The sequence below is a fragment of the Equus quagga genome, chromosome 14, assembly GCF_021613505.1.
Source record: "Equus quagga isolate Etosha38 chromosome 14, UCLA_HA_Equagga_1.0, whole genome shotgun sequence".
Taxonomy (NCBI): Eukaryota; Metazoa; Chordata; class Mammalia; order Perissodactyla; family Equidae; genus Equus; species Equus quagga.
Window position 1 is genome coordinate 28,872,609 of NC_060280.1, and position 13,884 is coordinate 28,886,492.

The following is a 13,884-nucleotide window of genomic DNA, read 5'->3' on the forward strand; positions in this document are numbered from 1 at the left end:
TGACAGATGACGGTTCCACCTGATCCAGATCCTCACCAATGCTTGATAGTGTCTGGCTTCTTATATTTTGTCAACATGATGGGTATGAAATGATACCTTACTCTGATTTAAAGTTTTGTGTCTCTGACTATGTACGAAATTGGGAACCTTTTCATGTGTTTATGGGCTATTTGTGTTTCCTCTTTTGTGAAATGCCTGTTTAATGTCTATTGCCTATAAAAAGGTTTTGGCAAACAGTTAGTGATAGTTTAATAGAAGACTAAGCAAACAAAATACAATTATTAATTCTGGAAAAAGGTAAGAAGTTGTACAAAAAAGACAATGTAGTCAGTGTACCACATGGCTCAGCTGTGAACAGTATTTCTGTAGTAACTAACATTTGTGAAGTACTTGCTAAATGCCTGCTTATAATTACTTTTCAAAGTGTACAGTTGAGGAAATTGAGGCATAAATTAACTTGCCTAATGGTCATAAAGCTTATAATTATTGAAAATGAGATTTAAACTAAGGTAATCTGTACATAGCCATAGTATAAAAACTGTGTATATTTTTAATGAAAAGTTTTAATTTTGATGAAGTCCAGCTCCTAAATCTTCTCTTTTGGTGTCATATCTAAGAAATTGTTGCCTAAGCCAAGATCACGAAGATTTATTCCTGTGTTTTCTTCTCTGAGTTTTGTAGTTTTAGCTCTTACATTGGGGTTTATGATCTGCTTTGATTTAATTATGTGTATAGTGTGAGGGAGGTGTCCAGATTCACACTTTTGCATATGGATATCCAGTTGTCCTAACACCATTTGTTGGAAAGACTGTTCTTTCCTCAGTGAATTTCCTTGGCCCCTTTTTTGAAAATCTGTTAACTATAAATGTTAGAGTTTATTTCTAGACTCTCAATTCTGTTCAGTCAATCTGTGTGTCTACTCTCATGCTTCTACCCACAGTCTTGATTAGTGTCACTTTATAATGTCCCATTTCCTTTTACTGGAAACCTTATCAGAATTCAGTAAGGAGGATTCTTTTATTAGCTTCAAAGCCTAATAATAACAATAATCATAATAATAATAAACATTTACTGAGACACCAAGCTAAGCGCTTTATGCACGTTAGTTCATTTCATACTGTCAGCAGATAATCATCAGTGTGTCAGGCTCTGAGAGTACATTGGTGAACAAATGGAGAACTTCTTGCTCTCATGGATCTCACATTAGTAGCAAATTGACTGAGTGCTTGGAGGATAAAAACAAATACAGGAACAAATTAATTTTAGAAAATGATTAGTTCTATGATAAAAATAGAACAGGCTAATTTTAGAGTCACCAAAGCCTAAGAAGACTACTTTAATCCTGTTAACAACCTTATAAAACTGGCAGTATAACCCCATCTGACATGAAGAAACTCAGGATTAGAGAAGTTAAGTGACTTGCCCAAGGTCACACAGTTAGTAAAGGCAGAACTGGGTTGTGGAAACAAACTTTTAGTTGATAGCAAATGGAAGATTAATTTAGGTTTAGGAAGTATTAAGAGTGCAATGTCTCCTCATTCTTTTCTGTCTTTTATTATTTTTCCTCTTTCTGCTGGAAATAGATTGTTAAGGTCAAGCATAGGCCAAGGGTTCGTAATTTGGGATTCACAGATGGGTGCCTTGAAGCCAGTGGAATTGTATGCAAAATATATCTGTGCATTTTTTTTCTAGAGCAAGGATTCATATAGCACTCATCAGATTCTGAGCGGGGTTCGTGATAATAGCAAAGGGTCCATAAATACATTTGATTCGCATGGTTTAGGTAGACGCCACATATCCTTTGTGTTCTCACAGTACCACTTTGTTCGCTTTCTGCCAGACTCCTTCCTCTCATAGCAGAAGGTAGGAGGAAATTATACATTTATTTTGTTAAGTTTGAAATAAACTTTGTTCTGACATTTAAAATTTGATATACATTTACTTCCCAAAGTAGATTTTTATTTACAAATTGTAGGACTTAATAATTCATCTCTCTGTTAGTTCAAAACTTTAGAATTAACTTTAGTTCTACTGTCAGTCCTCTTCCATATCTTGAACATTGTTGAGGTTTGTTAATTGCCTTTTTTGAAGGGTCTTCCTATGTTTTCCTCCTTTTTAATTCCGTTGCCAGTCTGGACTCCCATCTTCTCCTAACCAGGTTATTGCAACTTATATTTTTCAGACTAAAGTCCATCTTGTATCTTTCACCACATTGATCTTTCTAAAATACTTTAATCTGTACATTTTATTGGCTCCTCATTTTCTACAATGCCATCCAAATTCTATCTGACTTTTGGGACCCTAACATACAAATAACAGAAAAAGAACATATATTCCCCCACCTTATTAGGTCTAATATCATTATTTTTCCACTATCTGCTTTTACTTGTATCAGCTTCTTTTAGTTTTTCAAAACTTGTACTTATTCACACTTTATTGCTGTTAGCTATTTTTAAAAAGTTTTTTATTTTTTATCAGTGTCTCCTATGACAGACACCATACTGGGTCCTTATTCATGCCCTTCTCTCTGCCTGAAATGTCTTCTTTACCCCTCCCTATTTTCATCAGTCCAAATTCTGTCTGTCCTTCAACATCTACCTTAAATTTTATTTTTTCTTTGAAGCCTCTCTTTATTTCCCAAGCTGAAAGTAATATTTCTTCCCTCCTTTTGAACATTCACAGCATGTTAGCTGTACCTCTTAGGGTATTTAACTCTGTACATTATGTTAGATATTTACATATTTGACGTTAACTTCTTGAGAGCAGAGGCATTGTCTCACTAGTTTTTTAATTATCCCAACATCTCCCATCACCCCACCACAGTTCTGGCATAATACGTATAATAAGTTCTTGGTGAACAAATCCTTATTTTTAAAGTATAGCTTAATCTTATTATGCTTCTGAAAGTTATTTTTATTACTTCAAAATTCTTTCATTGTGACTCCATTGAGAAAAATTTCAGTAATTAATTCATTAAGAAAATTATGGCTAAAAGGAGCCTACATAGGCTGTAATGACCATAAAGTAGCTAGACATAAAAGAATAAGAAACAAACTATTTTTAAAAAGAATCAAAACTACATCCTTAAAATGCAGAATATGCTTTCTGACTAGAATATAAAGATTAATATAAGGTCCTTGCTGTCTATTTCATGACTAACAATGGTTGCAAAATTACCTGAAGCCATGGAGTGTATAAACAATTATGTGTGCAAATGAAGATGTTAGGAGTATGTCAGAAAAATCTCTGTCAGTGCAGGAACAACCTTTGGAGGTATAGATTTTTGGCTCTTTAATCAAATGGGAATTACTTGTATGTTGGTATAAGTTGGGTAGTCCCTGGAACCTTTTTTTGTTTAATGAAGAAAATTAGAATTGGAAGATGTTCTCCTAGTAATAATTTCTGTTTTGGGGAAGTAATTTTTCTATAACTGGTTCATGGCTAACTTGGAAAGTGTCTGTGGCCTTGGCAAAGTCAGCCATATTTAGATTCTGAAAAGGAAACCTTTGATAATATGCCCTAAAACCTTACTACTTTTTAGCAGTGTAAATGAGAGAGTGAGAGAGAAAAAAAAAGAATATGAGAATTAATATAGCATTGGGGTTAAGAGCAGAGGCTTTGAAGAGTGATGGAACTGGATTTAAATCTAGTCACTGCCACTTAGTAGTTGTATAACTAACCTTGGGCAAGTTACTTTATTTTTCTAAAACTGTTTTTTATCTGTAAAATTGGATAAAAATAACTCTCAAAGTTTTGTGAGGATTAAATGGAATCATGCCTGTAAATTACTTGGCACAGTGACTCACTGTTATGCACAGTGAATGTTAGGTACTATTACTGTGATGATCTTGTAGGTCCAGACATCAAAAATTTATGCATAGATCCTTAAAATTCATTATACCATGTTTGGTATGCCGTGTTGAGTTGTTATACCCAGATTAGCATATACATAGGTGGATTAGTGAGTGACTGATGAGTAAGTAGAATTAAGAGTTCTGCTTTTAGGAGCTAGCCCCGTGGTCGAGTGGTTAAGTTCACGTGCTCTGCTTCGGCGACCGAGGATTTTGCCGGTTCGAGTCCTGGGCGCGACATGGCACTGCTCCTCAAGCCATGCTGAGGCGGCATCCTACATGCCACAGCTGGAAGGACCCACAACTACAAATGCACAACTATGTACTGGGGGGCTTTGGGAGAAAAAGGAAAAATAAAATCTTTAAAAAAAAAAATTCTGCTTTTAGTTTTCCAGTAGGAGTTCAAGGACAACCAGCAAACCAAAAAAATAGGTCTAGGCTTAAGTTGTAGTTTACTTCCACAGAGGCAGTTTTTCTGTCAAAAGATAGGATTACCTTTTACTGAGCAGCTGATGCCTGATGCATTAAATTCTTTTAAAAGATATGTTATTTTATTCACCTGCTACAGTCCAAGGCAGAAAGAGTTTAAATTTTAATTTGTCCAAGTCCATGCTGTAAGTGTTAGGTCTGAGGAATTTGTAACACCTCAGACCATTTAAATCAATTTTTAGAGGTGAGACCCAAGCATCAGTATTTTAAAAGCTCCCCAAGTGATTTTATCATTACATGGAATGAGAACTACTGACCTGTCTCAATGCCTAGAAGAGAGTAGATACTCAACAAATGCTTGACTGTTGAAAGAATACATACCTGACTGCCCAGGTACTCCATTGTAATTCTTTCCAGTATTATATTCAACCTAGAGTGCTTTTGTATTAACTTAAGTCCTTTAGAGGGGCTTTGTATCATACTTTGTACGTATTCCCCATTTGGCTTCATGGCATATACAGGAAGTTGTTTGGCAGGAGGTAATGTTTTGCTGCTGATAGAATTCTGAATTTCCTATATTCCTGGGAGAAGAATAGGTGTGGAAATAGGGGAAGACTCAAGGTTTCTTTCTTGTCTCCTATCCAAGTTTAAAGTGATTGGTTGTAAATAGACATTTGTTGGTTATTTTTCTTTTGTTTTAAAATAATTTTATGTTTTTAAAGAATGGTTCAAAAATCAAAAAATAGAAAGAGATACAGGTTGAAAATTGTTCCTCTTATCTCCCAGTCATAGTTCCCCTCCCAGGATACCATATGTTATATCAGTATTCTTTCAGAGATAGTCTAAACATATATAAGCAATTATATTTATACATACTTCATATTTTTGCCCAAATGGTAGTATGTGCATCGTATTTGTTTGTTTACTTTAGAGTGTATCTTATCCATATGTAACAAATTTTATCAGTATATAATTGCTTCTTGCTTTTTACAACTAAATATTATTTCTCTGTGTACCACAATTTATTTTAGTTATTCACCTGTATATATATTTAGGTTGTTTTCTATTTTTCCCTATTACAAACAATGCTACATTGAATGGATAAGTCATTTCACTTGTGTGTGAACATATCTTCAGATAAATTCCTAGAAGTTCAAGGTATTGATATTTTCCAGTTTGCCTTCTATGATGGTTGTATATTGATTGGTTGGGCAATGACAAAGAAGCATGAAATAATGTAGGGATTAAAGGTATGAAGAAATAATAGTGACCAAAAATGATTGTTGCAGGAATGATGTTAAAATAGATTGAGAGAATAAGAATGAGCCTATAGCCAAGAACAAGGAGAGAGAACTAGCATGTTTTGTGATTTGTATGTACATGGGCTATATTTGTGATTAACATATACTAATGAATTTCCTAAAGTCCTAAAATTTTTACGCTTATATCTGTATTTGAGCTTTTTAAAACACATTTTTATGAGATACTTTGTGTATGAAAACTCTTCGTATCTTTAAGGGAGAATAATCTTCCTATTTTCATTTCAGATTACATTTATTATTTGTTGCTCAAGATTTTACCTTTTCATAAACATACACATAGACAAAGAGACCAGTGCAGTGGTTATGGGGGGAGGGGGCTAGGGAGTGGACATGGCAGGTGAAGGGGAGCACTTACATGGTGATGGACAAGTAATAATGTACGACTGAAATCTTAGAATGTTGTAAACTATTATGAACTCAATAAAAAAAGAAGATTTTTATCTTTTTGTGGATAACTAATTTTTACTTGAAATCTCTCTTTTTTTCCCCTTAGCCCTGGAAGAAAGCGAGACTTTTCCCCTGTTCCTTGGAGTCAGTACTTTGAGTCCATGGAAGATGTAGAAGTAGAGAATGAAACTGGCAAGGATATATCCTTTGCAAAATGGCTTATTCTTTAGTAAGCTTATAATGTTGTCTAAGTTAGAAGACTTGTGTAGTTTCTAAAATGTTCTTTATTCCTGCTGTTTATTTCATTTTTATTCCCCACTGTGTTCTTTGTACAGCATAGAATATTACTTGTAAGTCTTTTCCAATATCTTACTCTGCTATAGTTGTTTAATGCATGGGAAGGGATTAAGAATTAAATTCTTGAAACTGATATATGTCTTAAGGGCCTAGAAGCAGCTTTCATGAGTCAAGTTAGTTGAACCGGTTTAGTGTCTAGAAACCAGGGACTATGTCCTCATTAGGGCAAAGGGAATCATTTTTTTTTTCTATTAAAAAAGTGGTCATACTGGCTCCATGTTTCAAAAACAGATTTGATGTCTCAGAAACTTCTATTTAAGTGTCTCTTAAGTTTGGAAGTCTGCAACTTTGCTTATAGCTTGGTGTTGCCTTACTTTTCTCATCAGTATTATTATGAGGTAAATGATAAAAACTTCAGTGAGCAAAAGCTTAGATATGTTATCTTTAACTATTCATACACTTTTCGAGTTTACAAGAGTGGTTCAGAGGGTCCAGTCCTGCTCCTCCTGCATGGAGGAGGCCATTCTGCCCTTTCCTGGGCTGTGTTCACGGTAAGTAAGTAGTTGATAGTAGAAGTTGATGTTAGCACAATCCTTGTTTACTTCTGGATGAATTTGACTAGTCTAATTCTTCCTTCTGTGCTCACTCACATGACTTGATGTAAGATTAGGGATGTGAATTGATTTCCAAATATTTATCGTGGTAGGCCCAAGATCACCTGTTCTTTAACCTAGAGGTTCTTAACTGGGGTGAGCTTTAGGGCATGAATTCTTCAAACAGTTTGTTAAATGGTCTACATATATTACATTAGGATGAGGGGGATGGAATTTGTGCCTTGTCAAAAGTGGTAGTCTGAGGGCTGGCCCCATAGCCTAGTGCTTAAGTTTGGTGTAGTCTGCTTTGGCAGCCTGGGTTTGGTTCCTGGGCATGGATCCACACGACTTGGTGGCCATGCTGTGGCAGTGACCCATGTACAAAATAGAAGAAGAGTGGCACAGATGTTAGCTCAGGGCAAATCTTCCTCAGCAAAAAGAAAAAAAAAAAGTAGTGGTCTCTATCTCAGTAAGCTAAGTAATAGATAAGCAGACATATTCTGTTCAGGTGCTTTAGATAGAGATAATGTCTATCCTTTATTTGTCTCCCTCGTAGAGCCTACTGTAGTACTTTACACATGGAGATGTCCCATAAATATTTGGAAAATGTTCCTTCTTTTTTTAAATAATGATTTATATTTTAATAGTACTTGTGAGCTACTAGGGAGTAAACAATATTTAGTTGATGATATCCTGGTTTAAAGTGGAGGATATGTGTCTGTGTGAATACTGCCAATTGTAAATCTTCCTAATATGCTTGACTCTGGAGTGGGGCAGCCCATGTGCAAGGAGAGATACCCTTTTTTTTTTGAGGAAGATTAGCCATGAGCTAACATCTGCTGCCAATCCTCCTCTTTTTGCTAAGGAAGACTGGCGCTGAGCTAACATCCGTGCCCATCTTCCTCTACTTTATATGTGGGACACCTACCACAGCATGGCGTGCCAAGCTGTGCCATGACCACACCTGGGATCTGAACCAATGAAGCCCGGGCCGCGCACTTAACCGCTGTGCCACCGGGCCGCCCAGAGAGATACTCTTAAGGAAGATATTCACAACATTCCTGTCTGAAATGAAATTGTCATCTCTTCTTGTACGTATCAAGAAGATATATATACTTCCTCTGTTTACCACTAGAGGATCTGAAGGACAGTAAATGAGAGCAGGTGGGAATGCAGCACTAGATTCCTGGAGCCAGATGGCCATTGAGTTGAGGAGGGCCCTGAACATATCATTTTGTTCCTGGCTACAGGATTATAAAAGCATCTTCTCCTCTCTTCTATTAGACTATGAATTCCTTGAGAACAAGGATAGTGTCTTCCTCCTTTTTGTTTCCCAAATGCTTGAAACAGTTCTTGACACATAGGCACTTACTCAACTGTTATCAAATGAGTAAATGATTTGGCCCTGTCTTGTTTGCTACTTCCTTTCTCTTACTTTAGGATATAGCGCTATGATTTGCCCATAAATGCCAGGCTCTTTCATGTCTCTAGACCTGTGTTGTCTAATAGAAGTATAATGCAAGCCACAAATGTAATTCTAAATTTCCTAATAGGGACATTAAATAGGTAAAAAGAAACAGATGAAATTAATTTTAATAATATATATTTTATTTAACCCATTGTACCCAAAATATTATCATTGCAACAGGTAATCAATATAAAAATTACTATTGAGATATTTCACATTATTTTTGTACTGTCTCTGAAATCCAGTGTGTATTTTATATTTATAGCAGATCTCATTTTGGACTAGCCACATTTCAAGTCCTTAGTAGCATAGTTTTAGTCATTTACATTCCTCAACTAGATTGTGAGTTTTTTTGGAGGCAAAGACCGTGGCTTATTTATGCCTGGTGCATATTGTATGATCAAGGAATGTTTTTTGAATGAACAAGTAACAACAACATGTGCCTGTTCCTAATATCTCAGCTATAGTAGTAAATGTACTCTGGTTGCCCTGAGCCAAGGTCAGAGCCACCAGAAATGGCTCATGTACCATGACTTGCCTGGCTCTGCTCTAAGCCAGTACACTGTCACTGGGCAACTGACATGTTGGAGACATGGAAGGAAAGAGAGAGGTGACTGGGGAGAGGCATAGAGGAACATCTTACTGGGGATGTCACATTCACACAACTGAATTGAAACTTGCTAGGGATAGTGACTCCAGGCTCTGCCACATAAGAAATTTGGCAAAAAGTAGCCTGTGGATAGGAAAAACTTTATTGCAGGGATAATACTTAATGGGTCAGAAGATTTTGTAAAATTTTGATGAGAATCAAATATGTAGGCCAGAGGTGGCCTCATTATATTCTTTGAACTTTTGAGTAGCTCCCTAGGACTCTAGTGCATAATCAGAGCTGATGTTACCTATTTGAGCATTCCGAGTCCTTCGAGATAAGGGATCTAGGTAGAGCTAGAAAGGACTTTCCATGAAACGGCTATTGCTTTTGACACTAAGGGAAGAAACAATGAAGTAGGAGTTGGAAGATGTGATTTCTAGTCCCAATTTTACCAGTACTAGTAATATATTCTTGAGGAAATTGCTTAAGTTCTTAATCAAGCCAGGTAAGCCTTTATTCTCCAAATACAGTCTCCTTACACTTCAAGCTTTCTTTAAAGATTATATAAAATAATGGATATTAAAACTGTAAATTATAAAGCATTTCACAAATATTATTATAATGAGCTATTGACATGTATTGATCTTAAATATTTTTATCTCACAGATAGGAACAATGAAATAATATGGAAAGTGCCAGGTGACTGATAAATGGCTGTTGACATTGTTATACTTGTTATCATTGTAAAGGATATCTCTAGTTCTTCTTTTAGGAAAATATATTCTACAGATTACAGTTCCATGACAAATTAATGAAATAGATAGGGATTTTGTGATTAAATGAGTTTGGAAAATATTATATATAATATCCTTCTCATCTCTTGGAAATTCAGCCTAAATATCAGTATATTATTAAAGGTTTTAGGATGTTCTTCTAAATAAATCTATTTAATTTCAACTGTGTCTTCCAAATGTATTTGATCATTCAATTCCTTTTTCCTAAAACATCTGTTAGCATACCACACTTCATGAAGCTTTTTTATAGATAGATCATAGTGTCCCAATTGCTTACCTGGTTTACTTGTATAACCAAGGGAATTCCCCCTCACTCAGTTAACTTAATAGCTTGGACTTTGGCTGGTTAAATTTACCTGCCATTTTTTGTTGTTGTTATTCCTGACAGTGTACCAGCCCACTGAATTAGTTTATATGTGATGGTGCTTTGAAAATAAAAATGTAAGTTAGTGCCTTAGCAATTGACTCCAGAGGTCATAATTCCTCAAGCACTGGACCATGTCTGTGGATTCAAAGGGCATCTATGGCAAACAACAGGAATAAACCCAAGCACCTTAGCAGAATTTGTCTCAGACCTTCATCCAAAAGATAATTAGTAAAATAGAAGCAAAAAGGCACTAGCATAGCAGGAGGACAAGTATACTGACAGCTAAAGGAAGAGATGAACATCTGAGATTGATATTTATGATGCTAGATCATGAGATCCTTGAAAGCAGGGACTATGCCTTATTTACTCTTATATCTCTAGCACCCAGGGCCTGCCTTGGAGTTGGTGCTCAGTAGTTATTTCGTAAATAAGTTAATGCTGACCCTGAACAATTAAGAAAAGGTTAAATTCTGTTCATTGTTTTCTGTTTAAAAAAGCAGAAAAGTATGTAATTATTCTAAAGGCTTTATCAAATGACAGTAAGTCATTTATATATGGCTGATACATAAAGAACTTGTATGACATGGTTAGAAAAATCCAAAATTCCAGGAGACACAAGTCCAAAGGACATGAAGAGACAATTCATGGAGAATAAACAGACATGACAATGCTCATCCTTACTGGTAATCAGATATGATTCATAGGAGGTATCATTTTTTTACATATCAAATTATTAATATTTTTCAAAACTAATCCTCAGTGTTGGCAAAGGTATTAGAAAACAAATACCTTCAAACATTGCTGGTGGCATTGTAAATAGATAGAGCAAAGTAATTTAGCACTGCGAATGAATCATCAGAATATTTATACCATTTGACACAGAAATTATACTTTTAGAAATCCGTTCTAAGGAAATAATACCAAATACAGGAAAAGCTATTTGTCTAAAATTAACAACCCCAATGTCCAACAATAAGTACATGGTTAAATAAACTGGATGTACCTATAAGAGAATATTATACAACCTTTTAAAACAGTTCTCCTGGACGCTGTGGAAAAAAGCTGAGTGATTTTTTCCAGTTTTTCTATTTTCTAGCTTTAAGTTGTATGTTTTTAACTACTTTCATAATTTAAAGATTTTTTTTTCTTAAATGGAAACTATTTTCAAAGGAAAAAGTTTGTATTCAATTCAAAGATTGCATTCAGTTCTGGATCCCACAAGTTAAAGGGAGATTGACAAACTGGAACTTGTCCAGAAAAGAGCAGCCAGGTTTAGAGTACTTGAAACCATGGCATTCAAAGAACAGTTGAAGGAACTGAAAGTGTTTGCCCTGAAAAAAGGAAAGACTTGGGAGATGTAATACTTGCTTTCATTTATAATAATTTTTTAAAAATCAGCCACATCTTTTAAACATTTACTGTGTGCCAGGTACTGTGCTAAGTGCTTACATGCATGATCCCATTTAATCCTTTCTGTATTTCTACGAGGTTAGGAAGATTAGAACATTGAAATTTAGAGAAATCATACAGCCGATAATAGCACCAGAACTCAAAACTATTTCTCTCTGCCTCCAGTGTGCATGTTTCTCTGAAGACCGGTTCTATACTGCTTAAGAGTAGAGACTCAGGGCAGAGACCATAGAGATATATTTTTGACACACATAAGACAGAACTTTTAGTGATTAGGACTATTTCAAAGCAGCCCAGGCCCTCTACAGGGGAAAAGTGAGCATCATCTCAGTAGTATACCAGCACAGTGCATATTGTAGGATTTAATTGTGAATGTATCTTTCCAAGTTCCTTATCTGTCATTCTGTAAAATCCCTGGACCTGAGTAGAAACCCTTTTCCATGTAAGTGTTTTGTAGCTTATTTTTGGTGGGGGGTACCCAGGGATTCACCTGAAGAAGTCCTGTCCTGTTAAGTATGAAGAGAAAGCATTTCTACTTTGGCTTTAGTAACAGAAAAAAATAAATAAGTAAATAAATGTATATATACATACAATCATTTTTGTGGAACTATCAAAGGGTTATAACTAATAAATAACTAATAGAAGGAAATTATGGTGTTTTAAAGGGTAAGCTTTAGATTTTTAGAAAATTTTTCAGAATCCTTTATTCCTTGGTTACTTCCAATATATCAGTTATTAGTGTAGTTGTTGCTGTAGTAATCAAGTTGGTCATATGTAGTGGATAATTCTAAGGCTTCTATGACCCTCTCACATAAGCAAGTACTGGGTATAAAAGACTGGCCTAATTGCTGTGGGAGAATCCAGAACTAAGCAGAAGTTGAAGTTTGGCTGAGAGGGGAGAGGAGCAGTGGGAGCTCATTAGCACATGCAGCCTCAGCAGGGAAGATTTTTGCCAGCCTCCAGTTGTTTTCAGCTTTGGTATCTTTGAGGGACCTGGGACCAACCAAGTGTGAATTGATTGAAGCCAGGAATTGAATCTGAAGTGTCTGCTGATTCCTGTTTCTTCTTACAGTTAAGTCAGTTCCTGTTAGCAAATATTTACTAACTATATTCTATATTCCAGGTTTTGGGCTGGGTTACTAAGGATGAAAAAATGAGAGTTCGCTCTTTAATAAAATCAGCCAATCACTAAATACTTGTTAAACTCCTACTTTGTATCAGACATTATGTTAGGTGCCATGAATACAGTGGAGAGTTAAACATATATCGTATTCTCTTGTTCATATGATCTTTTAAGTTTAATGGGGAAGATAGGAAAAATGGAGATGGCACATGTGTACAAATAATACAGCAAAATTTTAAAAAGCCTTCATCTCAGACTGGAGTTTGAATCTCAAAATAGCTTAATCTAGCAAGCTTTAGTTTCTTAATCTGTAAAATGGATATAATACCACCTAGTAAAGAGAGTGGTTGTGAGAATAAACAAAAGATGTGAGGTTCTTGATGAAATACTTGATGAAGCACTTAGTTTTAGATGAGTTTACAGCATCTGTGTACAAGATACAAAGGTGACAGGAGGGAATGATTAACTTTGCTGATGGTTGAGGGGACTATAAGGAAAGTTTCATAAGAGAGGGGACATCTGAAATAGGTTTTAAGGACTGCATAAGAGTTGGATTAGTAAGAAGGTGTTCCAAAGAGAGAGGAACACAAAGGCAGTGAATAGAGTAACGGTGAAATATGTTTTGGAAATTATAAGTAGCTTGAGCAAGGATCGGGAGCAGGGAAAGAGATGACTAGAGAGATCACAGGGGCAAAATATGGGAGGGCCTTGTATACCTGGCTAGGGAATTGCACCTTATCCTTTAGTTCAGGGTAATAGCAGAGGGAGCTGTTTTTAAGCACACTTCCCTCATCATCCACATTAAACGTATCTTAGGCATGTCAAAATTAGGGAGGGTGGAAAGCACGTTTTGCTTGAAACAATTGCAAACATATCTAGATCGTAAAGTTCCGGGGAGTTGAGCATTTTGATACACAATGCCTACTTGTAATTGAGTATCACTGTTTTAGGCAATGGGAAGCTATTGAAGAGCTTTAGAATAATCAAGATACTCGTGTAGATGATAACTTGGGCAGGAGACACAAATGCAGGCAGGAAGACTAGCTAAAAGGCTGTTCTGCTATTACCCAATTCTGAATATTTGATGTCTTGTGGAATGTTAATTTTTCCTCAAAAGGAAACAGTTAAATTAAAATTTTTCACCGTGTTCAAACACTGCTTGGAATAGTACTGTGTTAGGCTACCCAATTTATTTATGACACTAGCATCAGTCTAATACCAAAACCAGGCAATAATGCAGGAAAACTATGA

General features: G+C 35.7%; 1 protein-coding gene across 2 annotated transcripts in view; it reads left to right on the top strand.

Annotated features, from left to right (window-relative positions):
• PPME1 (protein phosphatase methylesterase 1) overlaps window positions 1-13,884 on the top strand; it is a 71,560-nt gene that overhangs the window by 21,422 nt on the left and 36,254 nt on the right. Inside the window, exons 1-3 of one of the 2 annotated variants that reach the window (XM_046686054.1) lie at window positions 24-82; window positions 6,096-6,189; window positions 6,745-6,837. In XM_046686054.1, coding sequence (XP_046542010.1) covers window positions 39-82; window positions 6,096-6,189; window positions 6,745-6,837 — 231 coding nt within the window. In that variant the 5' untranslated portion in view covers window positions 24-38. Of the gene's footprint in view, window positions 1-23; window positions 83-6,095; window positions 6,190-6,744; window positions 6,838-13,884 lie in introns of those variants that run through there. The other variant, XM_046686053.1, reaches the window with a different exon arrangement.